Source organism: Canis lupus, chromosome 5 (genome assembly GCF_048164855.1).
Source record: "Canis lupus baileyi chromosome 5, mCanLup2.hap1, whole genome shotgun sequence".
Lineage (NCBI taxonomy): Eukaryota > Metazoa > Chordata > Mammalia > Carnivora > Canidae > Canis > Canis lupus.
In genome coordinates, this window is record NC_132842.1 from 78,867,677 (window position 1) to 78,895,119 (window position 27,443).

Below are 27,443 nucleotides of genomic sequence, written 5' to 3' on the forward strand. Positions count from 1 at the left end.
CGCTAAACTGCTGAGCCACTGTGGCTGCCCTCGACATTTCTTTAATACTCTGTAGAGTTCAGATTTTTTCCATTGTTTTCCTTAGCATACACTATGAAATCTCAGGCTTAGCCTTTACTAACAAACCTGAGGAGTAGAAGCTCTTCGCTTCCACTGCAACGAGGACTAATGGTTAGTGTCCTCAGCAAGTTACACATTGCCCTTCCTAGAATGAAAAATTTGACTAGTTTTTGCTACAAAACCATAATAAACTTAAAAAATGCATACCTTGCCACCTCCAATTCTGGCCTTGTTCCTACTGTAGGAGATGCTGCTTACTTTGGATATAGAGACAAATAAGCCTGCCAGTTGATTAGATGTATTCTATTTTTTTTCTTAAGTATCATAGCCTCAATCAAGTAAAATATGAAGCTGAAACAAAAAAGTTATGTCAAATCTGAACATCATCCGGACACCTGGGTGTGAGCATCTGCCTTTGGCTCAGGGCATGATCCCAGAGTCCTGGGATCAAGTCCCACATCAGGCTCCCTGTATGAAGCCTGTTTCTCCTACCTCTGCCCATGTCTCTTTCTCTGTTTCTCATGAATAAATAAAATCCTAAAAAAAATTTTTGAACATCATCACGTAAGGCCTGTTTGGTCGAAATGTCGTATCTGGTGGAAAGAGCCAGAGGCATCACTAATAAATCGAAATACAAGTCTTAAAACTTGAACTAACAATCTTGAGTCTCAATATGTATGGTTCTCAAGAATTATGCCACTCTTTCTAAACTTCAGGTTGAAACTTTTACAGCCTTGCTGCAAGTATTTTGAGAATAGTCAAAGCCAGCAGTGCCTCAGTGGCTCAGTCAGTTAAGCTTCTGACACTTGGTTTTGGCTCCAAGTCATGATCTCTGGGTCGTGGGATCAAGCCCCATGTCATGTCAGGCTCCACACTCAGTGCAGAGTCCGCTTGTCTCTGCTTTATTCCCTCTCTCTCTCTTGCTCTCACTCTCAAAATCTTTAAAAAATAAATAATACTCAAAGCCAATACTTTCTGGTTTTCCACTTTTGAGAAGATTCCATTCCCTCATCACCATGCAGTTTCACTTTTTTTTGTAAAAGGAAAGGATCTTTTCTGTCACTATCTTTTTGGATATTTTTTTAAACAAATGGATCCAATCTCATAATTTGAAATTTTTAAAATTTTGTTTTGATTCATGTTTTCCTTTAAATTACTGGGTGGCACAGTCTGTTGGGTGTCTGAATCTTGGTTTCAGCTGTGAACTCAGGGTTGTGAGATGGAGCCTTGTATTGGAATTGGCTCAGCACAGAGTCTGCTTGGGTTTCTCTCTCCCTCTGCTCCTCCCTCCCCTCAAAATAAATAAATCTTTTAAAAAAATCACTAGGCTTTACTGCATTAAAAAACCTATTTAAAGAAACTTTCTCAGGGACACGTAGCTGACTCAGTTGGTAGAGCATTCGACTCTTGATCTGGGAGTTGTCAGTTTTCAAGCCCCACACTGGGACAAGAGCTTACTTAAAAAAGAACAAAAAAAGAAACTTTCTCAAACTACCCCATAACCACAAAGAAAGGATGTCTTAAGGTAAAAATCCATTTTCCTGGGACTTCCCTGGTTTAAAAACAAAATCCTGTGCTCACTTGGCAGCACATATACTAAAATTGGAATGATACAGAGATTAGGATGGCCCCTGAACAAAGATGACACACAAATCTGTGAAGCGTTCCATATATATTTTTTAATTTTAAACGTAAATAAAATGCTGCCTTCCATCAACTCTCGACCTCCCCCTATTAGGTTAACCAGTAGAGTTGGTCACGCTAAGTGTCACTTGATCTGATCCATAGCCATCTCTGGCCACTATCACAGGCCTGGTTGCCTTGCAGGCATCTTTCTTCAAATAAGTTAAAGCCACAAAGTAGGAGTGGAGGGAGAACAGTAGTACTGTTGACTTCAAATTATACAGTCCAAACAAAACTGGGTATGTTTTGCTTTTTTAGTAAGTCTGGCAAACAGAGTGTCTTTAGTCTGTTAAAGTGCAGTTGTCTTGCCTCTGGTATTTGAAAAGGGAAAAGACAGTTCAACACATAAAATTTCCAGAACCTGAGGCACGCCTGGGTGGCTCAGCAGTTGAGCCTCTGCCTTTGGCCCAGGGCGTGATCCTGGAGACCTGGGATCGAGTCCCACGTCGGGCTCCCTGCATGGAGCCTGCTTCTCCCTCTGCCTGTGTCTCTGCCTCTCTCTTTCTCTGTGTCTCTCATGAGATAGAGAATAAATAAAAAATAATAGCTAGACTAGAACGTGTGAGGGTACGTGTTATTTTGTAAACCTACTTGGTTTTTAGATAACTGGTTCACAATCTTTTTATCCAAAACCATTGGGACCAGACATGTTTCAGATCTAGAATTTTTTAGAGCTTAGAAAAAAGTTTTATAGTTCAATGACTGCTGGCCTGAATAAAATTATTGCCACCAGTGAGTAGAGGAGAGTGCAACATTGACAGAGGACCCAAAGCAATTGTCTCTAAACCAGGGTAGTGGCCTCAGGTAACCAGAAACAGTAAGAATACCATGGCTAGGGAGTTGGAGGAATAATCTATCTTTTCATCTCCATTTGCCCAGTAGTAAGCTGCAACTAAATTGAAAGCCATTTCTAGTCTTTCTAGCTGGACACCAGAAAAGTCAAGTGACTCCCAGCCCTGCCAGGACCATACATTCCTAAGGAATCCCCAAGCCCTGGCCTAGCTTTTGATGACTTCTGCATGAAATTGGAGTCCCTTGCTTTGATTTGTGGGAATAATAAAGATCAGCCTTGCTAGCAGTAGAAACCTCTCCCCACCAGGCAATAAAGAATTATTCCTTAAACCTCTCCTTCATAACACAAGTGGAATGTGAGTAAAGTAAGATACAACTTTCAATGTTCAGCCCCATGATTGCATTATCATAGCTCTGCTCTGGAACACTCCTGGAATCTACAATTGTTTCAACTTCCTCTGACTTTATGCCCAAATCTCCAAAGCCATACATTTTGCTTTTCTATACAAAACAAGACATTTTAGCCCAACAGACTTAAGTATCACTTAGCTTTACATCTGAGGGGCAGCAAAAACCTGTTACACTGACAGCAGGCCATCTGCAAATCTTCCATACATGCTTGTTTCAACAGGGAATTAGATGATGCAGTTGCATTGTGAGGAACTCTTAACACTTGACTTTCTAGTTCACAAAACCCTACATTTCCTTGTGTTTCTGGGACTCTCAAGTCATGCCTGTATCCCAGGTGTTTCTGGGCAGAATTGTTAAGTCATCACAGACGACAGCACATTTGCTAGAAGTTCTTTTAATCAGACACCTAGAGTTCTTGAGATTCCTGGGTTTAGAGGTGAAACAATGAATTCTCAATGATCAGTTTGAAACTTGCGTATTAGTTCTTGGTACCAGCACTTTAAAAGTGCTATTAAAGAGAGTGAAGCTTAAACCAAAGGAATGAATCTCTGAATGATGGAACTTCAAGAGCTCTAATATCAGTGTAAGAGATCTCTGAGCACGGGGGGGGGGGGGGGTCTTCTGCAGCTCTGATGATAATCTTCATACACTTTGTAAGGGCTCACCTGCTCCTCAACTTCCTAAGGTGTGTGTTCCTTCCAGTTCAAGCCAAACAGCCTTTATAGCTTTAAATAAATAGTACAAAATCCATCAGGTAACTGTTTAATATTCTTACTAGCATAGCTCAAAGAAGCCAAGTGAGGTAAGCTATAAAACCATTCCCCTATGGAGTCTTAACTCAGTTGCAACTAAGTATGAAAATCAAAACTAGTCAGATGTTACATTTAGCAGATGTAAAATGCCTCAACCAAAAAAAAATATATATATATATATATATTACATATATATACACATATATACAGTAAAAATTTTAAAATTCCTTTGTAAGTAGAAAACTTAAAACTTCAGACTATAGCAAGTGTAGCTTTGGTGGTTTGTGTGTCTCACCTGAAGGAAGAATTTTAAGGTTTTTCCCTTCATGGGTATACATGTTGTCAACAATAGAATAAAGGGTGTGTGTGTGTGTGTGTGTGTGTGTTAAGCAAAAATCTGTAGAGGAGGAGAAACCTAGTTTGCTCTTAACTGGGTCAGCTTCTTGAATGAGATGGGGCTAAAGACATTTTAGAGAACAAGAACGGAGGTAAGATGTTTTAAGTACAGGAATACATAAAAATGGAATAGTCTTTAAAGAGGGATACAAAGGATAGAAATTTGATAAAGAACAAAGGAGCTGAGCAGGACAAAGAAATGGCACAAAGTGACTGAAACTCGTCGTGACAACAGTGCCAGAGCATCGGTAATGCCATTAGTGAGTTTTCCGTGGTGGTGGTGAAATTTTATTACAGCTCATTTTGCGACTGATGGAGTGAGTGAATGACTATGACTGGGAAAGCTGGTGAGATAGTTAAAATGCTAATTATACAGCCTGAGCACTGGGCTAGCAAGCACTTAAATGGTTTCATAATCTTTTGAATGATTAACACATACATCTGAGTATCGGTCCCCCTGCTGTGAGCCTATGGGTAATTTTAATGTTTATTATTTCCCTGTATTCATCACCCGCACGACCTGTACCCCACCACAAAACACCTACTTTAAATACATTGGTTTTGAAAAGTCACATTTTCCAACAGTATGTACCCTGTCTAAGTCCACTGACACCAAAATAATAGGACAAATCAAAGGGAATCCCCTGTTTCCGGACCCCAGGGCCTTACTTTTGGAGAACCCTGCCTGCGTGTGCGGATCAGGAGGCCACGGAAGACCCTTTCACAGAGTTGAAAAGCAACTTTTCCAGTTCTTTTCCTGAGTCACCGCTCTGCCCTGTACTGTCTGGATACTTAATAGGTCCGTGAGGTACCGAATTTTCCGCTATCTGGTTGCTCAAGTTTCGCACGGTCATCAAAGAGAGGCCGTGTGTTCCTGCGCGGCGGCTGCACGGAGCCGCGGGAGATGCCAGGAGGCCCGGCTACGACCAGGGACCGAGCGGGACGGCGGCGAGAGCAAACGGAGCGAGAGGGGGCTCTTCGGAGGAAAGCGCCACCGCACCCAAGTCACCGGGCAGCCCCGGGCCGGGCCCCGGCGAGGCTGGGCGGGCGTCCTCCCGGCCCGCAGCGCCCTCTCGCGTCCCCGCGCGCCCGGCCGGGGAGCCAAGGCGCGCGCGTTCCCTCGGCTCCCGCCGGCTGGGGGCGCGTGCGCGGTCACGCGCGGGGGCGGGGCCGGCAGGGAGTGCGCGCGTGCGCGTGCGCGCGGGGCCGCGAGCAGGGGGGCGGGGCGGCAGAGCTCGGCGGCTGGGCCTGGAGGACAGCGGCGGCGGCGACGACGAGCGGCGGCGGGAGCGGCGCCGAGAGGCCGTGCGGAACGCGGGCGCCAGGAAGGGGGGAGTGCAGAGGTAACGCAGGACGGAACAGGCGGGCGGGGGGCGGGTGCGGGCTCGCTGGGCCCCGAAGGCGAGTGGCCAAGGCCGCTCGCCCGGGGCGCCGACGCCGCTCCCAGAGCGGAGGGGGCGGGGCGCTCGGGTCCCCGGAGGTGGCGCCTTTTGTCTGCCTCTCCGGCCGCTCCGCCCTCCGTCCCCTCTCCCCCGCGATCTAGCCCCCTGCCCCTCTCGTTGACGCCTCCTCCGGGGCCCTCTGGCGCGCGCGCTCTCGTCCTTGTTTTGTTTGGACTCTGGGGGAGGAGGGGGGAGCTCTTCCCAGGTCCAGGGCCGTGCGTCCCAGCGCGCCTGCGCCAGCGTCCTCCCGCTGCGCTCCGATTGGCTGCGGCCTCGCGCATGCTCCCGAGGCCCGCGGCGGACCCCGCCGCCGTCCCCCGCCCCCCCGTCTCCGCCCCTCCCTCTCCCCTCCCCACTCCCTCCCCACTCCCTCCGCGGTTTTCGGAGCGGGTTCGAAAGATGCCGGCGGCGGTGACTGGCTGCGGCGGGCCCGCCCCCCGGCTTCTCCGCCCCCGCCGCCGCCATTACGGAGCTCCCAGTGGTGAGTGCGCGGAGCGCTAGTGCTCGCGGTCTGTCGCTTCTTGTGTCGCGCGAGCGGCCGCTGCCCCAGGGGTGGCGTCGACCTCGGCCGCGTGCGTCCCCGAGCGCGAGCCCCGCGCCCCGAGCCGCCGGCCGCGCGGAGCCCGCGCCGCAGCCTCTCGGTGTCAGCCGCTGCCGCCGAGTCCTCCCGTCCTCCGCCGAGCTGCCTCCTCTTGGCCCCGCGCTCCCCCGCCTCTGCTCGCGCCCCGCACCGGCCGCTCCCTGCCTCTTTGTCTGGGCTGCGCTCTTCCCCGTGTGCCTGTCAGTGGTCTGGGCGGGCGTTTCCGAGCTGCCGCTGCCGCTGCCCCCGCCGCTGCCCCCGCCGCCGCCCCCGCCGCCGCCCCCGCCGCTGCTGCCGCGACGCGGGCCTGAGCTTTCGTTTTCCCGTCTGGCATGCCCAGAGCTGGTTCCTCACCGCACCGCCGACCGTGTGGTGTGCATTATTAGTAAAGTCGGGCTCGTGAATGAGAAAGCGCGTTTGTCAAGAGGTGGCGGCAGGAGTGCTGAAGTGAGAGCCTCACGTCTGAGTTTTCATACTGAATTGGCCACCGTCTGTGACGGAGGACGGGTCTCCTCACCTTTTGTGGGGGGAGGCTTCTCTCCTGCACGGAGGACTCGACCAGGTGAACTCGACCGCCCCTTCAGCGCGCAGATTCTAAATTCCCTGTTTGGCATCCTTCCTGACTGCCCGTTACACTGGAAAGTGAGGATCCGGTCAGAAATAACGTCTAGGAATTCGCCCGGGGCTTGATGGGCAGCTCTAGGGCCTCGAGCGGAGGGAGACGTGACTGGCGTTAGGTTGGCAGAGAGTTTGATTTTCTCTGGCACAGACAGGCCTGAAGCTACTCTGAGCTCTTCTAAGTGTCTGTTGCTCTCCCGAAGAGTTCAGTTTAGTGGGTTTCAAAGTGGAAGTGACATTTTTAAAGAGTGGGGTTTGTTTGTGTGTGTGTGTGTGTGTGTGTGTGTGTGTTTTGGCTGCGTTTTTAAACTGACGTGGACGTTTGAGGGCGGAAAATTGGAGAAAGTATCCTCAAGTGTTAGCCAGTTAGGTTGTGATTGTGTTTCAAGAGGGGGCGGGGCATGTAGTGTCCATACCATCTGTGCCCAAGATAGGCATTAATTAGGTACATACTGATTTATTCAAGTGTTAAAGGTGTGTGTGTGTGTGGGGGGTAGTTGCCAGCTAATTACCGGCATGTTTTTTTGTGACATTACTATTAATGTCACTGAATACAGTGAAAGACTTGAGGTTGGGGACAGTTTGATATATTCTGTGCATAGCTGATGATTTTATAATTTATATTGCACACATTTTATGGTGAAATAGGAAATAATAGGTAAAATATGAATATTCATAAAAATACGAATAATTTTAATAAAACAAAATATGAAATAATGAATAATAATATCCTAAAATTTATTTCTTTAAGGATATCATTAGACTGGAAACATATTGTTAAGCTCCTACTAATTTTTCTATTGCGTTCTCATAATGTAGAGAAAATTGTAGACTTTATCACCTTTTTTTTTTTATTGCTTGCATTAAATTAAAACTAACTTAGAGTTTTCTTTTACAAAAGCAACTCTTTGTATAGTTAATCTAACATTAAAAAAAAAATAAAAACCCAGATGGGAGGCCACAGGAGAGCCACATAAACCACAGGTAAACTGAAGATTGTTTTTGGCACATAAAAGAACCTAGGTGGAGAACTTTTTCATATATTCATCCTTTCGTTTAACAAATATTTGTTGAGCACCTATTCTATTCCTTGTGTGTTCTTAGGCACCAAGTATGCAGCAGTGAGCCAGCTACATAAGATCTCTTTGGGTGGGGGGGATAGGTGTGGTAGCTAGTCTGATTCAAAAGTGCAGCAGCAAGAAGTTAAATTAATAGGTACATGGTGAGGATAAGACAGTGTGAATTAACCACCCATATAGTTTTTGTTAGCTCTGTAACAAACACCTAGCATATGAAGTAACTGTTAGCCAACCTATTAAAAAGAAAGTATTGCAGAGGGAAGCTTCAAGTTCCATGACCCTTACCAAGGAAATTCAGAGCTGAGGCAAACATTTTTATTTTAAAGTAAACTCTATACCCAGTGTGGGGCTCGGACCCACGACCCCGAGATCAAGAGTTGCACCCTCTGTGGACTGAGACAGCCAGTTGCCTCTGAGGTAAACATTTCTTAATATTTATCCCAAATAACTTTGGATTTCATTTTTTAAGTGTTCTTCTCATACGCTAAATATAATAATAAATACTTAAATAGGTGGCATGGTTCATTTAACTTTTTTTCTCAAAATTTGTGCAACACATAATGTGTTGGACACTGTTGTAGGTGCTGCAAATAGTGTGAATTAAAGGTCCTTAGCCCTTGTATATCTTACAGTGCCTTTTGGGAAGGGGACATAATAAACAAGTACACAAATTTAATGCTAAAGAAACCTGAACAATGAGAAGGATGGGAGGCTTTTCTGAGAGGAGATGTCATTGAGCAGAAACCTGATTGAACTATCTAGAAAAATAATGTTTTAGTTTAAGAGAACAGCAAGTGCAAACACCCTCAGGCAGGGATGAGCAAAGCACAGTGCCGGGGCCAAAAGAAGGTCTTTGTTTTTGGAGTCAAGAGAGTATGATGGGTAGAGTAGTAGGAGATAAGAATAATAAAAAAGTGCGACAGTAATTGAGAGGTGTTAAGCAGGCGAGTGTCAGGATTTACATTTTTTGTAGATGCAGCCAGAAAGATTGGCAAACCACCTTTTTTAAAAAATTTATTATATATATTTTTTTATTCTAACCTGGGCATGCCTCTTACCTGGCCTGATTAAAACTGTCATTCTAGTCCTTGGGTTCATGATGTCTGATGTCTTTATGGACCATGTACTTGTTGCCGTGATTTTAGTTTCATTATGTTGGTGTTAGTAGCTTTGTTTGTGTGCCTCCTCCCCTTTTGACTCATTTGTTTTAGTTTTGAGTAGTTAATGAATATAGTAGACTGGAAAGGTTTTGATGCTTTTTTTCAGTATTGTATCTACAGGGAACATATTTTTTTCAGGATATCCTATGAACAGAGACTCATGAAAGTTTTGTTGACTTCACAGTGGCATTTTCAACCTAGCTAGTGTTATGGTGAGTTAAGAAAGATGAATCCAATAGCAATATCACTCTACCAAGGATAACCTGATCGTGGTGGTTTACTTCTCTATAGGGTTTACATGTGAAAATAGCAGATTTGCTCAGTTTTTTTTTTTAATTGTCAAAGAAAACATATTACTATGTAAGTGCTAGTTGCATGAATGAGCAAGTTTATGTATTCAAAGTATTTCAAAATAGACTTTTAGGTTTCACAAGCCTAAATAGTATTCCTAAGCCCAATTTGGCCCTCTCTTCACAGATCAAAAAACAACTATTTTTATTTTTGTACTTTATAGTTCCTTCAAGTGACTTGCTACTTGCACATTTTAAGCAGTTTTTATAATAGTGGATAAGTTTAAAATATTCATGGATATTATTAATTTACTATTGATAAAAAGTTTTAGTGCATCTTGAATTCTTTCAACTGCCTTAGCTTGTAGCTAATTGACAATTCACAAGTCTGGCATTGCTCTTGGTGTTCCCATAAAAAGATTTTCCCTGTAAATGTGAAAGCATTCTCTATGTTTGTATTTTTTGGATTTATCCTAATTGTTGTAGCTTGAGACTATTACCTGACAAATTGGAAGCTCTTGAATTCCTAGACAGGGTCAGAGCTTAAAGTAGAGGTTGAATGACTAGTCTACTATTGCCCCAGTTCTTTGCTAATATTCATTAGCACAAAGATCTAAACACTCAGATGATCATTTTCTTGTATTTTGGAGAGATTTTTATTATAAAATGTCATTAGGTCCCAGATGAGATTTTTTTTTTCCCAAGGACAGAGAGTATTTAATGATCATGTAAATTTGAGTGACTACATGGGTTTTATCTTTGAATATTTAATTATGTTCATTCTTCTGTGCTAGTTTTGCCTACTTTAAAAATAACATATAAGGTCTTGGAAGCATAAATTCTATTCTAGGTGATGATCTAAATTTGCTTCTCTAAGTCTGGAGGTTCTTAGAGTATCACGTTCTTCAGGATTTTTGCCCTTGGGTTATTTATCTAATGGAGAAGTAGTCAAGGTTACAGATAATTTTCCTGATCCTTTTGAGAACAATAACAACCAAAACCTTCTCTCTTCAGTAATTGAGTAAACATTTGACTAAACTGTTCCTTAGTCTCCTTATTTTTAAGGAGAGTTTTAAGGAGTTTCCTTATTTTTAAGGAGAGTTTTAAGGAGTTTCTAAGTTCCTGATGGTAGCCGGGCGGGGAATGGGGTTCGGTTCCTGAGGAGCTTTCTTGTCCTTGTTGCCTTTGTTCATGTGGAAGGTGCAACAGCTGCTGTGGCTTGTGCATTTGTCTTAGTGGCTGCTTTACATACTCGGTATTTTCGTAGTGATTTAATCTTTCTGAATGATAATTGACCAAGTCATCTGTCACTTAACTATAAGTTTTATAGTTCATTGTTTTCCCCTTAGGATGTGTATTAAATTTAGACAGTTTAGTTTTGTTTCTGTTAATCTTCACACCAGGTCTTTTCTGTGCTTTAGGTTGACTCTTCACCACACTGAAACCATTAGGAAAAGTCCTTGTGGTTAACAGCAGAGGCTTCAGAGTGTAACCTGTACTCGGGCCTAGAAATTATTTTAAATGGCGACTGATACGTCTCAAGGTGAATTCGTCCATCCTAAGGCACTCCCACTTATAGTAGGAGCTCAGCTGATCCACGCGGACAAGTTAGGTGAGGTAGGGGCTGACACATTCTTGAAGCTCACTCTTGGATCAGTCCCTGACTTCAGGCCCTGCTGGGTCCTTCTTGGTACATGTTTGTTTCCTTACTTTGGGGAGTTCTGGGTTGTGAATCTAAAAAAATCAAACAGATACAAAATTCTTTTCATCTTCCTTTTCCCCTTGAATGCCTTAGAAAACCACCAACCTTCTAAATTCATTCCAAATCAAGTAAAATACCTGTTTCCATTTCAAATTCTAGCTAAAATAAAATATTTTGAAAAGTACTTTTTAAAAAATTGTATTTTACTTCAAAAAAACTTGTTAAAAGTAATTTGCATCAGATCCTGGAGTCGACTTGAAGAATTCTCCTACATCTTCTGACACCCAGTTAGTCCCCTTGAGAAAGAGAGAAATTTTCTTATGCATATATGATTATGGCTGTCTCTTTTCTTAGAAGGTAGAAGATAGCACCATGCCGATTCGTCGAACTGTGAATTCTACGCGGGAAACTCCTCCCAAAAGCAAGCTTGCTGAAGGGGAGGAAGAAAAGCCAGGTAAGGTGAAGCAGTAGACAACTTAAAATGGCAAAAGTTTCTATTCCAATTTGGAGTATCCCATAAATTCCTTTGAACCTAATTGTTCTTTTTTCATGGCTGTTTTGGGAGAACATTGAAAGAAGTGATACCTATGGATATGTCATTTCCAGACCAAAGTAAGCAAAGTAAGAATTTCATCTTGTCTCTATAAAGATTTTTAGAAGGCAAAAATTTCGTGTTCTTGGGATTAAAAAGAAAATAGTTGGCAAGAACAGGAATAGGTAGAGGCTTCTGGGCATACAGTGTCATAGCAATGAAGGCTGTGGAAGAATGGGGGGACTTGAGCCTTCAGGATGGACAGACACTGCTAAATCACTCAGAAATCACCATGAGGCCTTAAGGGAGCAAATGGGCAATTGAAGTATTGGTTTATATTTGGTGTTGGTGCAGAGATTGGCCAGACAGAGGTGGGAACATAATCAAGAGAAATGTAGAACCATCAATCTGGTTAGTAGTGCTCCTTTATGGCATTTCTTATCACCTCTTCTTCTTTTCCTTTTCTTCTTGTGACCTTTTCCTTTCTTTCCTTTTCCTTCCTTGCCTTTTTAGCTCAGGTTTGCCAGGGTTGAGCACATGGTGCCATCCCTGTTGTGGCTATTAGAACAAAATATTTGCTGACCAGTATAGATGAGGAATAAGAAATATGTGAACCCTATTGCCTTTATCCTTTGGTGCAGCAGGCTGCTCTTTTTCCAGCTCAACCTGGGTTTTGTTTCAAGATACTTAGATGAATATCATAAGCAACTTGGGTAGCTGGCCTGAGGCAGTTAGGAGACGTTGTAATCAGCATATAAAAAAATGAGATGTACTAATGAGTTGAAGCTTGGTTATTTTGTCTAGCACTGAGATAAGCCACTTGCCTATCTTATGCCATATTGCTTCACAGTCCGCTCAAACCATTAAATCACTAATCACATCAGTTTTCAGAATACATGCCAGAGAGTTCAGGTACTAGAAAAGTCAGCCAGAATTTTAGAGTCCGTAAGTCACTGCACAAGTTCTGTGTGTCATCTCCCATTATAGTATTTTGTATATAAAAATAATTAGACATCTCTCATACTTTAAATTTGATAAATCCTGCATTTCACAAAGACAGACACAATAGTTTAATGAGTTGGAAACAGTGTCTTATACATACTACATACTCAGTGTCTCCTGAGTGACTGCACCTTTATTAATCCATCAACTATTAAGCAGGGTTTTTTAAAGATTTTATTTATTTATTCATTCATTCATTCATTCATTCATTCATTTATTTAATTTTAGACGGGGGCGGGAGGGTGGGCGGGGGGCAGGCTCCATGCAGGGAGCCCGATGGGGGACTCGATCCTGGAACTCGAGGATCACGCTCTGGGCTGAAGGCAGACGCTCAACCACTAAGCCACTGAGGTGTCCCTTAAACAGTTATTCTTAAGAAAATATGAAATTGAATTTATAGGTCTACTCCTAGAGTAAAACCCAGTAAATAGTTCTTTTCATCCTTTTTAGAATAAGGCAATGTATAAGTAAACATAATGACTAACTAACTAATAGTAAGTCCTTACCCACATGGTCAGTTCAGTCGGTGAGGTGAGAATATGTATGATTTTTAAAATATATCTTACAGTTATCTGAATTGCTAGATACCATTTTTATAATGAAGTTCTAGCTTTAATACTTTGGGAGATAGTTCTAGAAGCAATAGGATAGGCCAGAGGATGGGAATCACCCACATTGTTCAAGCGCACATATCTCCTAAACCATTTTATGCAATCCCCATGAAAGCTCTGTGAGGTAAGATTACTGAAACTTGGAGATATCCAAGAACTTGCCCTAAGATAGCAAGCTAAAAAGTTTATGAGGACTGAACTTGAATCTGTCTGACTGTAAACTCAATTTTGGCTAAACCTGTATAGGAGGATTTTCAGCTTAATACGCAAGTCTAGTTGAAGTGCATAACCCAGGATGAGATCAACAAATGATAGTTGACCATCCTGAAATTCATGGTTTAGAATTTTAATTTGTTGAAAATTAGAAATCCCTTTAGAACTGTGTATATGTGTTTTGGTTATATGAAGGAAGTGGCATTTTTTTTGTTCTCTTAGAAGTTTTCATCATGTAATTTGTTCGCATAATTTAAGTGACCAAACTGTTCAAGCCTATACTTTTATTTTTTGCCTAAGTTTTTCCACCGGAGAGTCCTTTTCTTTGAAGTCCCTACTTAACCATATCTAGGATTCTGTGTTTTATAGTAACTGCTCAAAGAGACATGCTGAGAAAAGACAGATAAGCAATTGCAGACCTCACTATTCCTCCTCTTGGATTTCTGCTCTTGCCCCAGTCCTTTAATGTGGAAAATAGGTGTTAATTTTCTGTTACTCATTTCCTTCCTAAGATTTATCTGTTGAATTATGAAGTAGCTAATTTCTTAATTATGAATCTCATCATTAATATTATAGGCAAGAGGTTTGATTTGTGGTAAGATTAGTTTCTCTTTCTGTGTAAATTTCCTGGCCCATTTCCTTTTCTCACATAACAGTCTGAATAAGCAACTCATTGAATAGGCAATTTGAGTGACAGAAGGAAAGAAAATGCAACTTACCGTAATTTGTTCATTTTAAAATACATCTATCAATTGGAGCATTTGGCTTTTCTGTTTAATAAAATAGACTTTTACCCTTTTATTGACTCAGGCTCTAATAATATATCTACTTGATGCAATTCTGCTCACCTGATTTTTTAGAACCAGATATAAGTTCAGAGGAATCTGTCTCTACTGTAGAAGAACAAGAGAATGAAACTCCACCTGCTACATCTAGTGAGACAGAGCAGCCAAAGGGAGAACCTGAGAATGAAGAGAAGGAAGAGAACAAGTCTTCAGAGGAAACCAAAAAGGAGTAAGGAGTTATGCTTCCTTGCTATTTATAATTCTACTATGTAAATTGTTTTAAGGCAATTATAACATTGGTTTATGCTAGATCTCTGCTGTACTTGGATATACTTCTTAGAATTATTGTTTGAAATAGTCTTATTATGTAGTTGTATGGCCTATTAGAGTTTGTAGTAGTTAAAATAGTGGTTTGAATAACTCAAAATTCCATTTATTTTTGCCTTTGGGATTTTTTTTTTTTTATGCTTAGAATTCATTGTGGTAGTAGTTAAAATAGTGGTTTGAATAACTCAAAATTCCATTTATTTTTGCCTTTGGGATTTTTTTTTTTTTTATGCTTAGAATTCATTGTGGGAGTATCTGATATTTTAATCATTGACATAATTTCAGTAAGAAATGAAACATGACTCTCAAAATCTGACCTGGGAAACACTTCACCATTTTATTCCTGCCTTTGCCTCTGTGAGTTGTTTTTATATGCTTATGTTAGAAAACATTAATCTGTATCAGCCATTGCCAGAGTCACCTAAACTCTGTGTATATTTGATAGAGTATTTATTCATCATTTGGAGGGTGACTTTGAGAACTGAAAGTGAAATTTGCTACTCATAATCTGTAGACTGGTGGCAATTCTTTTTTACTTTTATTTTCTTTTAAAGATTTTATTTATTATTTATTAGAGTATGCACAAGTGGGGCGGGGGTGACGAGAGGGACAAGCAGGTGCCCTGATGAGCAGGGAGCCCAACGCAGGGCTTGATCCTGGGACCTCGGGATCATGGCCTGAGCCAAAGGCAGATGCTTAACTGACAGCCACCCAGGTGTCCCAGCAATTCTTTTTTAAAATTTTTTTTTTTTTTTAAGATTTGTTTTATTTATTCATGAGAGACCCAGAGAGAGAGGCAGAGACACAGGCAGAGGGAGAAGCAGGCTCCCTGCAGGGAGCCTGATGCGGGACTCAGTCCCCAGACCCTTCAAAAAAAAAAAAAAAAAAAATCCCCAGACCCAGGATCGCACCCTGAACCAAAGGCAGACACTCAACCACTGAGCCACTCAGGAGTCCCTCTTTTTTAATTTGAAGTGTTTTGTTTTTGTTTTTGTTTTTTGTAGGACACCTGGTTGCATTCTGTTCTTTTCATGGTTGTTCAGAACAGTTAGGAATTACTTTTTAAATAAAAGAATAACTTAGTAGTAACTATACCTTTGGGTGTAGTCCTCAGGAAATCCTTTATAGATTTAAGTTCTGTGGGATTTTTAGCAGCTACCTTGTATTTCGGGTCCATGGAGTGCTGTGGTTATTTGGAATACAATTCATGGAATACTTTACGGCTCACAAAATTGGTTTTACAAATATAATCTCCTAATTCTTCCAACAACTTGTAAAATATTTGGCCTTATATTACTGTCTGACAGCTGAGGAGGCTGAGAGTCAGGTCACCTGCCAAGGTCATGTAGTAATAAATGTTAGAGCAAAAACCCAAACCCAGGTCTTCCAACTTCTCATTTTGCTGAATGACATGTTTCCTAGAATTCATTTTGAAATTCTCATTTCTTTAGTGGACTGGCCTTTCATACCAGTGCTCATTTATCTGACTCCTCTCTCCTGCACCTAAGAGAAAACACCTTTTTGGTCCATTTTTAGTATTCAAAAATTTTTAAGGTTTTATTTTGTAAAAATTTGCTCATTTAAGGTATCACTTTAGTGTGGAAATAAAACATTAATTATTATCCTTCCTTCGTCTATTCTTCTTTCTGACTTTATACCTCTTTCTATACAGTTTACTTTGCATAATAACAATTCTTTGTTTTAAAGTGAGAAAGATCAGTCTAAAGAAAAGGAGAAGAAAGTGAAAAAAACAATACCTTCCTGGGCTACCCTTTCTGCCAGCCAGCTAGCCAGGGCCCAGAAACAAACACCGATGGCTTCCTCCCCACGTCCCAAGATGGATGCAATCCTAACTGAGGCCATTAAGGCAAGTTTTTATTATAAGCAGTTCATCTTAGATTTATTTTGTTCGTCTTTGGATTATTTGAAAATGGCATATTCCTGTCCAGACATGAAAAATCTTGCTCTGCTTCCTAAAAGATATTTAAATATAAGAAAGCCATTATGAAGTTTATGCTTTTTTTTTTTTTTAAGAAAATCACTTTCGGTGAGCGCTGTAAATTTTTTTAATTTAGATTACTTCAAATAGCAAGTATTTTTAACCAGTTTTGTTTTGTTTTGCTCAGTTTATTGGTTAAATATGGTATTTATTTGAAGGCTGAACCTTTAATTCATTCAGTAAGCATTTAAGGACTAACTTCTCTTTATCAGTAAACTTGATAGGGAAATAGTGGAGAATGAAACAAACAGGGTCATCTTTGCCCTTAAAAGGTCTGATTGTGACTGAGTAATTGAATAGCATAGAAGATTTTTATTTTAAAATAAATACACTGTCTTTAGCTCCATTTCAAAGCTGAGTGTCTAATACTGGTAGTAGGTAGCTTTCTCACCTGAACTCTAAGATACCCTTTTAGAAACCTTACTACTTTGCTTTGTCACCAAAAGTTCTTCTTGCCCAACTTCATGACTTTGCTGTAATCTACTGACTCCCATTAGCTTATGAGTCCTAGCTTTTTTATTTTTTTTTAAGAGTTTATTTATTCATGAGAGAGAGAGAGAGGCAGAGACACAGGCAGAGGGAGAAGCAGGCTCCCCACAAGGAGCCCGATGTGGGACTTGATCCGGGACCCCAGGATCATGCCTTAAGCCAAAGGCAGGCACTCAACCACTGAGCCACCCAGACATCCCTAGCTTTCTTATTTTAATTTTTAAGGTCATCTTGTAATCTGACCTTGCCTTTTTAAAGTTTTTCTGGTTACTTTTGCCTTGTTAATTCTCATGATGAGGTGATAATCTCACTAGCTCTTCTTATCATCTCATCATGCAAATTAACAAGATGCCCTCCTTTTAAGGACCTTGTTGCTAGGGATCTGAGTCAAAATTGGGGAAAGAGGGTTAAAGACCAATGTGAGCCAGGGTGGTGTACAGAGGAAGAAGCAGCCTAGTGGACATTCTCAGAATTTGAGAACACACACCACTGACACATAAAACTGAAAAAGGGTTTGCCCTCAGGCCTCTCCGTGTACTCTTTCAAGTGCTCTCAACTCCTTAAGACTTTTTGGTCTAGATAGCTTGACTATAGTGAGATCTTATTCCTTTGTATAGCCTTTCTCCCAGGATTTCAGATCATGGACCTCTCAGCCTAGGTCTGGAGGAGAGTAGGGTAACAGTGAGGTTGGAGAAGGGACTAAAATTTTAAAATAGTGAAACAGAAATTAGAACAGTATAATTATGCCTAAAGAATAGTTTGAACCTGATATGCATATTTGTATAAAACAAGGGGTATATGTGTGTGTGTTCCATACAGTGTAACAAATCATGATTTTAAACCATTGATACCATTTTGTGAATAAATCGGGAGTCCTGATGTCTTCTTCCATCTCAGTGTCAGTTTGGTGGTGCATGGAATTGTTTGTATCTTCTTAGAAGATCAGGAGTAAACTTCAATAGGTTGTGATAGATCAGAGATACTTACTTGAAGTAAGTAGATGAATCATATTAACACAACTTTGTTTTATCTTGTACAGTTTTTCTTTGTCATCAGAGTATATAAAATAACATTCAGCCAGATTTTTTTTGAAGGTTTTATTTATTTATTCATAAGAGACACACGGGGGTAGGGGTGGGCAGAGACATAGGCAGAGGGAGAAGCAGGCTCCCTTCCGGGAGCCCAATGCAGGACTCGATCCCAGAACCCTGGAATCACGCTCTGAGCTGAAGGCAGCTGCTAAACCGCTGAGCCACCCAGGCGTCCCCAGATCTTTGTCCAATAAGAATAAGTGCCACATTCAGTTTATAGACAATGCTAATACAAAATTGGTGGACTAGCCCATTACACAGATAATGGATGCTCCTTATGTGGGCTTCAAAATGTGAAGCATTTGAAAAAAATTTGCCACTTTCATGACTTAATGACCTACTTAAGTCTTCATGGGCATTAATCAAATGGAATATAACTAAATTAGATGGAAACAAAAGAGGGCATTTTACGTCTCAATCGAATGCTCTCATTGTTACCCAGAACTCTGGTCAAGATTTTGCCATCTGTAAACCAGTTTTATGCCATTTATTCAGATTTTCTTTGTTTATATTCTTTGCTGACCTTCACACAAAGCCTACAGAGAAACATTGGTCCTAGTTTGCTAAAGCTCATTCCATAAAATGAACCAGATCTGTAATCCTACAAGTAATAAAAAGGTTCTGTTTTCTTCCTTTCAGCGCTGAAGATGTCTTTTAAATATAGAATAGAATTAAAATGGAAAAAGATTCTTCCTTGATAGACAAAATGTTGTTCACATGTTGTATTTTCTCTTTGCCTGTTTTGAACTAAGTTAAAATTATTGTTCCAAAAATACTATAATTGTGTTTTTCAACAGCTATGATGAACAGAAGTTACCTGAAATACTATTCGTTCTTCCCTGCCATTTTTATCATCCTTTGTTGAGTTCACCTCCAAAATAATTTTGAAAACGTGTGTCAGATTCTCTGTCTAATGAAAAATGGCTAGTATAAAGTAATGTATAGTTTGGTAAATCTTTTTTCTAGGCATGCTTCCAGAAGAGTGGTGCGTCAGTGGTTGCTATTCGAAAATATATTATCCATAAGTACCCTTCTCTGGAGCTGGAGAGAAGGGGCTACCTCCTTAAACAAGCACTAAAAAGAGAATTAAATAGAGGTGTCATCAAACAGGTATTAAAACAATTATTGGGGATGAGATCATTTCAACATCTATTAGCTGTAAGTTCACAATAATATTTAGGCTTTTTATGTCTTGAGATCATGACCTGAACTGAAATCGAGAGTCAGATGCTTAACCAACAGAGCCACCTAGGTGCCCCATAATTGGATTTTCTTTGGGCCACTTATGCTTGAGACATGTAGTACTGAATATGAGAGATGGGGTTAAGGAATCATTTTATTGCAGCAGCAAAAAAGAATTACTCTTGTCTTTGTTACTTTTAAAGGCTAACTTACATGACTAGACTTATTGCCGTTACAAATTTGTAAATAGGTTCACATTAACTTTTTTTTTTTTAAGATTTTATTTTTATATTCATGAGAGACAGAGAGAGAGAGAGAGAGACAGGCAGAGGGAGAAGCAGGCTCCATGCAAGGAGCCCGACGTGGGACCCGATCCCGAGTCTCCAGGATCACGCCCTGGGCCGAAGGCAGGCACTAAACTGCTGAGTCACCTAGGCTGCCCCAAGCTCACATTAACTTAACAATATCTGAAACTGTTGAAACTTGTTAGGAGCATCAGAGAAACCTGAGTAAATTGAGACTAGTACTGAAACCAGTATTGATTTGAGGCATAAATCCATATTATTTTGCATAGTACATCAAAATATTACTTAGAATTATAAAGACTTAAAAGTTGGAATGGACTTTTATCTTAAATCATCTTCAGAAATCAGTAACTACTGTGATTCCACAGTAGTGGCAAAAATGGTTCAGAGGACCTAGTTAACTGCATTCCGAGAATCCTGTTGCCTTTCTTTCATACTTTTCTGCACAATTTGATTAATACAGAATTTTGTGCAACTCAGGCATTTAAATTCTGATTAGTAACTTTCAGCAAGTACTTCATTCCACAAATATATATATTGTTCCTGGGTGCCAGGTGTTTCAAGACCCATCAGTGAGGAAAGCAGATTCCTGCTGTGGAGCTTGTTAAAGCTTTCTCAAAATGTTGTATAATTGATATTTATAGAGCCTTTAAAACAGTCACTGATTAAAAGGTATTATTTTAACCAATGTAATTAAAACCATAGACTTGTCCTCTGTCATAGTGTATGTCAGCACAGCTTGAATTGGCTTTGTTTTTCTTTATGAAATATGCTTTATGACCTGTTCTTGCCTTGTAGGCTGACCTCAGTTTGATGCTTTAAACAATAGTTTATAGGCTGAAAGCATTTCACCTTGATTGCTACATTCACAGTAGCACAAAGCTAAGGTGGGGAGGACTCCAGTTAGTGCAAATCAGCTTTAAAGTTGTATGAAAGTGCTTTGTAAACTGGAAATCTGTATTAAGACATATATACCATCGTATGGGGTGGCTAAGGATTAATTACATAGCTATTCCCATGTGCAGTAATAATCACTGATGGGCGATCTGGGAAACAGTAGTAGGCTGTAAACTTGTGCCAAGGAATGACCTTCCTTTCAAGATAGCGGTTTTCTCATTTTCCCCAAGAGATTGTCCCTTTATTCGTGGTACTTTCTTGGGGGGTGGAAAGTTCGTAGACTATTTAACCTGGTATCAGAGTAGCATTCTTTCCAGTTTTGTAGATGAGGAAACAAAAGCTCAGGAGCTCTTCGGGGTTGTCCAATATTAAATGGCTAGATGGTACGATAAATAGGATTCAATCCCAAGTCTTTCAATCTATCCATTGTTTTTTTCTCTGAAGGGTTGAACAGCACTTTACATCAGTTCTTTTATCACCATGCCCTGTACTTTGCTTAGACCTAGTATTAATTAGTATTAATAAATATTAATACCAGAATAATTTAAAATAAAAATATTGGTTATTGTAACTAAAATTAATTTACCTTAGGTAAAAGGAAAAGGTGCTTCTGGGAGTTTTATTGTGGTCCAAAAATCAAGAAAAACACCTCAGAAATCCAGAAACAGAAAGGTAAGAAGTCCATACCACAGTTTGAGCACTGTAAAACTATTTCTTCTACTAAAAATAGTAGCATTGAGTATTCACTGTGTGCCAGGCACTATGCAGAGTGCAGCCTTTCTACTAAAGCCCAAAGAAGTTGTAAATGATTTACTCATTATCAGCCAGCTAGTGAGTTGAAAACAGGCAGTGTATAAATCCAACCCTGTGTACTTAACTGCCATACGTTGAATTGTGAGCAGTTGTATGAATTAATATTACTTTTAATGAAATATCTTCTAACTAAAAAGGGCATATAAGTACCTCTTTACCCAATATTAGACCCCAAAACTATATCCAGTGCCACAGCCTGCCTGCCTTTTTTTTCTCTTTTATTTTATCTTTTCTTTTCCTTCCTTTCCCTCCCCCCCTTCCTCTCTTCCTTTCTTTCCTTTTCTTTCTTTCTTTTTTGTACATACTAACACTTTTCCTCCTTGAGATCCATTATTTCCTTTATGGAAAGTATTTGTACAATAATAAAGTGAAATATGTAGTATTTCCTCTATGTCAGTAACTGAAATCATGACTATTCCTCTACATCTATGTTTTTGCAACTCTAAAGATTTTTGTACTTTTCTCCTATAACTTTGAATGAAATGAACTTTTGTATCGTGCTTTTTGGTGCTGCATGATCCTCTTTATTCTTTGTTACTGAAGGCTAAGAATAAACTAGGACCTTTAAAGTCACTTTTTTAAAAAATTGTTTTTATTTAGAGACAGGGAGAGAGTTGAGGGGGGTATTGGGAAGGGGCAGAGCAAGAGAAAGAATATTAAGCAAGCTCCACACCCAGTGTGGAGCGCCATTGGGGATCAGACTCACTTTCTTGAGATCATGACCTGAGCCAAAATCAAGAGTCAGGCACTTAGCCAACTGAGCCACCCAGGTATTCCTCTTTTCATTTTTAATACATATTTTTAACTTACAGTCCAAAATTCTTATCTCAAGTTGCCACACAAGTGCCATTATACCCCTGTGTCGTATTTATTTGCATGTGGAAAAAAGTGATAGTTTTCTACAAGTTAGTTGATTGGGCAGTCAGTCCTAAATTAAGAAGGCCCTTGAGTTGAATATAGAAGCATTTGAACAGAGAACTCTATGTTCTGTAATAATGATAATTTTTGATATTATATATTTCAGAACAGAAGCACTGCAGTGGATCCTGAACCACAAGTAAAGTTGGAAGATATCCTCCCATTGGCCTTTACTCGCCTTTGTGAACCTAAAGAAGCTTCCTACAGTCTCATCAGGAAATACGTGTCTCAGTATTACCCTAAACTTAGAGTGGACATCAGGTATGAGCTGTTGGCCTAGACTTTAAAGTACAGATATCTGTTATTCCCTTAGCCCTTTTCTCATGAGAAAGGAGAAAGAGTAAATATTCAAGAAGGAGAACATGTAGCTGAACTAAGAATAAAAGCCTTTTTGTAGGGTTTGGTTTTTTTTGGGGGGGGGGGGTTCATTATGTTTTCCTTTTTGTATTTCCATTATAGTTTCTTTTTGAAAAAAATCCACAGTAGAATATGTTTGGGTTCCCTGCGGGGAGTCTGCTTCTCCCTCTGCCTATGTCTCTGCCTCTTTCTCTCTCTGTATCTTCCATGAATAAATAAATAAAATTTTGAAAAATCCACATGTTAACCAGGCGTCCAGATGTTAACTCTTATAAGAGCTTGCTAGAGTAATTCTTTTCACCATGTCAATTGCTAGAATATTTAGCATTAAATTTTATGTCCTCTTAGCTCTCATTATTTTTTAAATTTTAATGTTTTCTTTCTTTCACTGTGGTAAAATACACATAAACACAAGATGATGTACTATCTTAGCCATTTTTAAGTGTATAGTTCAGTGGAGTTAAATATATTTGTAATGTGCAAACATCACCACCATCTATTTCTAGAACTCTTCTTGTAAAATTGCAGCTCTGTACCTCTAAAATAAGAAATCCCTTTTCCACCTGGCCACCACTATTCTACTTTCTGTCTCTATGATTTTGAGTACTCTAAGCACTTCATGTAATTGGAATCATACAGTCTTTACCTTTTAGTGACTGGGTTATTTCATTTAGCATAATGTCCTTCAGAGTTCATCCTTATTGTCACATGTTAGAATTTCCTTCTTTTTAAGGCTGAATAGTATTCTTTTGTTATATGTACTACATTTTACTCCTCCATTTGTCTGTTAATGAACACTTAAGTTGACTTTCACATTTTGACTATTGTGAATAATGCTGCTATGAACAGTGTAACATCTCTTTGAAACCCTGCTTTCAGTTCTTTGCAAGTATATACCAAGAAGTGGAATTGCTAGGTGATATGATAATTCTAGTTTTTATTTTTTGAGGAACTGCCATACTTTCCCCCCCAGCGGCTATATCATTTTACATTGCAGCCAACAGTGCACAAGGGTTCTAATTTCTGCATGGCCTCATCAACCTCTGTTTTTCTGATTTTTTGATACTAGTTATTCTTAATTGGTATGAGGTGACTGGTATACATTCTTTTTTATTTTATTTATTTATTTTTTATTTTATCTTTTTTTTTAATATTTTATTTATTTATTCATGAGAGACGCAGAGAGAGAGATGCAGAGACACAGGCAGAGGAGGAAGCAGGCTCCATGCAGGGAGCCCAACATGGGACTCAATCCCGGATCCCCAGGATCACACCCTGGGCTGCAGGCGGCACTAAACCCCTGTGCCACTGGGGCTGCCCTATTTTATTTTTTTTAATATTTTATTTATTCATGAAAGAGAGGGAGAGGCAGAGACACAGGCAGAGTGAGAAGCAGGCTCCATGCAAGGAGCCCGACGTGGGACCCGATCCCGGGTCTCCAGGATCATGCCCTGGGCCAAAGGCAGGCACTAAACCGCTGAGCCACCCAGGGATCCCCTACATTATTTTTTATTTAGAGTTTGAAACATAAGAGAATACAGGTTTCTATAAACGTCTACAAAGAAACAGTATAATATTTTCATCATTTAAACATTTAATGTAAAATTCTGGGAGAATTTTGGTAGTAATTCATTTCTAAAAAGTTGCTACTTGGAGCACCTGGGTGGCTCAGTCAGTTAAGCATCTGTCTTTGGCTCAGGTCATGATCCCAGGGACCTGGGATCAAGCCCCACATCGGCCTCCCTGCACAGCAGGGAGTCTGCTTCTCCCTTTCCCTTGGCCCCTCCACCCCATTCATGTGTGCACACTCTCTCAAAGAAATAAAATCTTTAAAAAAGCGGGGGGGCGGGGGGAGGCTGGCATTTGGGTGGCTCAGTGGTTGGGCATCTGCCTTTGGCTCCGGGCATGATCCCAGTGTTCTGGGATCGAGTCCCATGTCGGGCTTTCTGCATGGAGTCTGCTTCTCTTTCTGCCTGTGTCTCTGCCTCTCTATGTTTCTCATGAATACATAAATAAAATCTTTAAAAAAATAAAAATAAAAAGTTGCTACTTAAAAATATCTAGACTGATCATTTAGACTGTCCTATGTGCTAATTTGTGGATTCGGGCAGGTATATTAATTTTTTCAAATTTATAATTCACAGACTTTGTAGTTTGTTTATGTGAGATCTCTTTTTGTTTTTGTTTTGTTTTTAAAGATTTTATTTATTCATGAGAGACACAGATAGAGAAAGGCAGAGACACAGGCAGAGGGAGAAACAGGCTCCAGGTAGGAAGCCTGAGCCTGATGTTGGGACTCGTCCCTGGGCTGAAAGCGGCGCTAAACCGCTGAGCCACCCAGGTTGCCCAATTCCTACAATTTTTATATTGCATGCACATTGTCCTGATACTTGCTCAGTACCAATATTTATTGGCATTATTGAGGCATGCAATTATAATTGCTGAGGTTTCAGCCCAAAAGCCACATTTTCAGAAAAGCACTTGGTGCTCTTCAGAGCACCCAGTTAAAGAGTCAGTGAAATGATGCAAAAGAAAAGGGAACTATAAAAGCACAAAGTTTGAAATTAAATCCTGATTTTATTTGTGTTTTATCTGCCCTGAATATGACCCACAGATACAGCTCTGAGCTAGAAATGCATGTAGGATTCATTTAAAGATGGAAACATATGTCACTTTTACCAGTCTTTACTCTGGTAGCTGGAGACCATATCTTCTCCCATCTTTTTTCTTTCCTTACCATACTGCTCTCCTCAGAGTAGATGATGCTTATTGCTAAGCAGCATATTTTCACTCCAGGTTTAATATTTAGGAACATTTCCTGGAATTCTCTTTTTTTTTAAAAAAAAAAAGATTTTATTTATTTATTCATAGACACAGAGAGAGAGGCAGAGACACAGGGAGAGGGAGAAGCAAGCTCCATGCAGGGAGCCCGATGTGGGACTTAATCCCAGGTCTCCAGGATCACACCCCAGGCTGCAGGTGGCGCCAAACCGCTGCGCCACCAGGGCTGCCCCTTGTTTTGTTTTTTTAAAGGTTTTATTTATTTATTCATGAGAAATAGAGAAAGGGGCAGAGACAGGCAGAGGGAGAAGCAGGCTCCATTCAGGGAGCCTGAAGTGGGAATTGATCCCAGGTCTCCAGGATGAGCTCCTGATGAGCCACTCAGGCTACCCATTATCTTTTTTTTTTTTCTTTTTTCTTTTTCCTTTTTTTTTTTATTCATAGAGAGAGAGGCAGAGACACAGGCAGAGGGAGAAGCAGGCTCCACACAGGGAGCCCGATGTGGGACCCGATCCTGGGTCTCCAGGATCATACCCCAGGCTGCAGGCGGCGCCAAACCGCTGCGCCACCGGGGCTGCCCGCTACCCATTATCTTATGTTGCAACAGAATTTGCCTGATAATAGATAGGTTATCAACCTGTAAGTGGTAATAAGCCTGAAGACCTTTTTCTATAACCTTATTAATGGTTAACTTTTTCTTTTGAAATCCTTTTTCCTTTTACTTCTGTGAAACCATATTAATTTTCTCTACCTCTTATGGTAGTAGAATCCTGTCATACATATAATTAACATGACAATTTAGCTATACTAACAAAATAACAAGAAAAATGCAGTTTTAAAGTATGAGTTATTTGTAACTTGCTATCTACAATCTTCCCCCGCCTGCCTTTTTTTTTTTAATTCTCCTTAAGCTCTATACCCACTGTGGGGCTTGAACTCATAACCCTGAGATCAGGAGTCTCTTGCTTTACTGACTGAGCCAGCGGGATGCTCCTTTCTTATTTTTTTAAACCCACTTTTGTCATACATTACTCTCAACCACCTTACTTGAATTACTTTACCTGTCAGTGTCACCAGTGCACCTTCATATTGTAAATTTTAGTAGTCCATTCATAGTCCTTAACTTACTTGTTAGTCTTCCACTCGCATTTGACACTGTCAAGGACCCCTACTTGCCTTGGACACTTTCTTCGCTTGTCTTCTAGGTCAGCACATCTTCCTGATTTTCTTCCAATGTCACTCTCCATTTTTTCTCAGTTTCCTAAGGGTTGCCAATCTCTCATCTCTGGATAATGTTACAGTACCCCAGGATTAGACCTTAGGCCTCTTTTTTTCTTTTTTTTTTTTTTTTTTTTTAAGGCTTTGTTTTGTTTTGCTTTTTTGTAATCTGTATACCTGATGTGGGGCTCAGACTCATGATGCCAAGATCAAGAATCTCATGCTCTTCTAACTGAGCTAGCCAGGTGCCCCTCTTGTCTTTTCTATCTACATTTCACTTGGTAATTCTTTTCACTGTCAAAGCTATACTAATTTACAGTCTATAAATTTAGCCCATACTTCCTTCCTAACTGCTCGTTCCCATAGATACTTATTTGGTGTCACTACTTGTGTTTCTAACTTGACATATTCAAAACTGAATTCTTGACCTCTTCCCCAAGACACTTTGTGTCTTCCATATCTTCTCCATCTCGGTTAATGGCAATATCATCTTGCTAGTTGCTGAAGCCAAAAACATTGGTTTTGTGCTGGTCTCTTCTATTTATCCCACCCCTCCATCTAATCTGTAAGTAATTAGTTTGGCTTTGGCATTAAGATACACCGATAAACAGACCTCTTATCATTACCTCCACTATTACTGCTTTCTTCCAGGCCACCACTGTCTCTCACTCGTATTACAGCAATAATTTCCTAACTGTTCCTCTCATGCTTCCCACCCTTCAGTGTGTTCTTTGAACATAGCAATGAGAGTGGGACTTTTAAAAATGTAAGTGAGATCATTCAAACCTTCCAGTGGCTTTCCAGCCCTCTCATAGTTAAAGCCAGAGTCTCTAAAAACAGTTGTTCCCTTTGCCTGGATGGTTTTCCCCATAACCCACTTTGCTCACTCCTTCACTGCCCTCAGGTTTTTACTGTAATGTCATCGTTAGAGTGCCTTGATGTCTTCCTGTTTTTTAAT

At 40.5% G+C, this 27,443-nt stretch overlaps 1 protein-coding gene, 1 long non-coding RNA gene and 1 other non-coding gene across 24 annotated transcripts in view; 2 read left to right on the forward strand and 1 right to left on the reverse strand.

The window, feature by feature from the left end:
* Nucleotides 1–1,201: 1,201 nt before the first annotated feature.
* Nucleotides 1,202–5,211, reverse strand: LOC140634270 (uncharacterized). Its single transcript, XR_012031788.1, has 2 exons — nt 4,764–5,211; nt 1,202–3,671 (listed from the first exon to the last, which is right to left on the reverse strand). It is a non-coding gene; the product is annotated as an uncharacterized lncRNA (long non-coding RNA).
* LOC140634595 (U6 spliceosomal RNA) lies at nt 1,634–1,736 on the forward strand. The gene has a single exon (XR_012032017.1). It is a non-coding gene; the product is annotated as a U6 spliceosomal RNA (small nuclear RNA).
* Nucleotides 5,212–5,302: 91 nt separating the features above from the next.
* HP1BP3 (heterochromatin protein 1 binding protein 3) overlaps nt 5,303–27,443 on the forward strand; it is a 41,668-nt gene continuing 19,527 nt past the window's right edge. For 2 of the 22 annotated variants that reach the window (XR_012031789.1, XM_072827984.1), the window contains exons 1-9: nt 5,306–5,437; nt 10,685–10,880; nt 11,320–11,419; nt 11,572–11,586; nt 14,184–14,337; nt 16,143–16,302; nt 18,981–19,124; nt 20,990–21,070; nt 22,236–22,390. Coding sequence is in view for 20 of the 22 variants with exons in the window: in XM_072827984.1 (XP_072684085.1) it covers nt 10,785–10,880; nt 11,320–11,419; nt 11,572–11,586; nt 14,184–14,337; nt 16,143–16,302; nt 18,981–19,124; nt 20,990–21,070; nt 22,236–22,390 (905 nt within the window). In the remaining 2 variants the exon portion in view is untranslated. Of the gene's footprint in view, nt 5,438–5,891; nt 6,018–6,422; nt 6,679–8,139; nt 8,231–10,684; nt 10,881–11,319; nt 11,420–11,530; nt 11,587–14,183; nt 14,338–16,142; nt 16,303–18,980; nt 19,125–20,989; nt 21,071–22,235; nt 22,391–27,443 lie in introns of those variants that run through there. The other 20 variants (XM_072827985.1, XM_072827989.1, XM_072827988.1 and 17 more) reach the window with 20 other exon arrangements.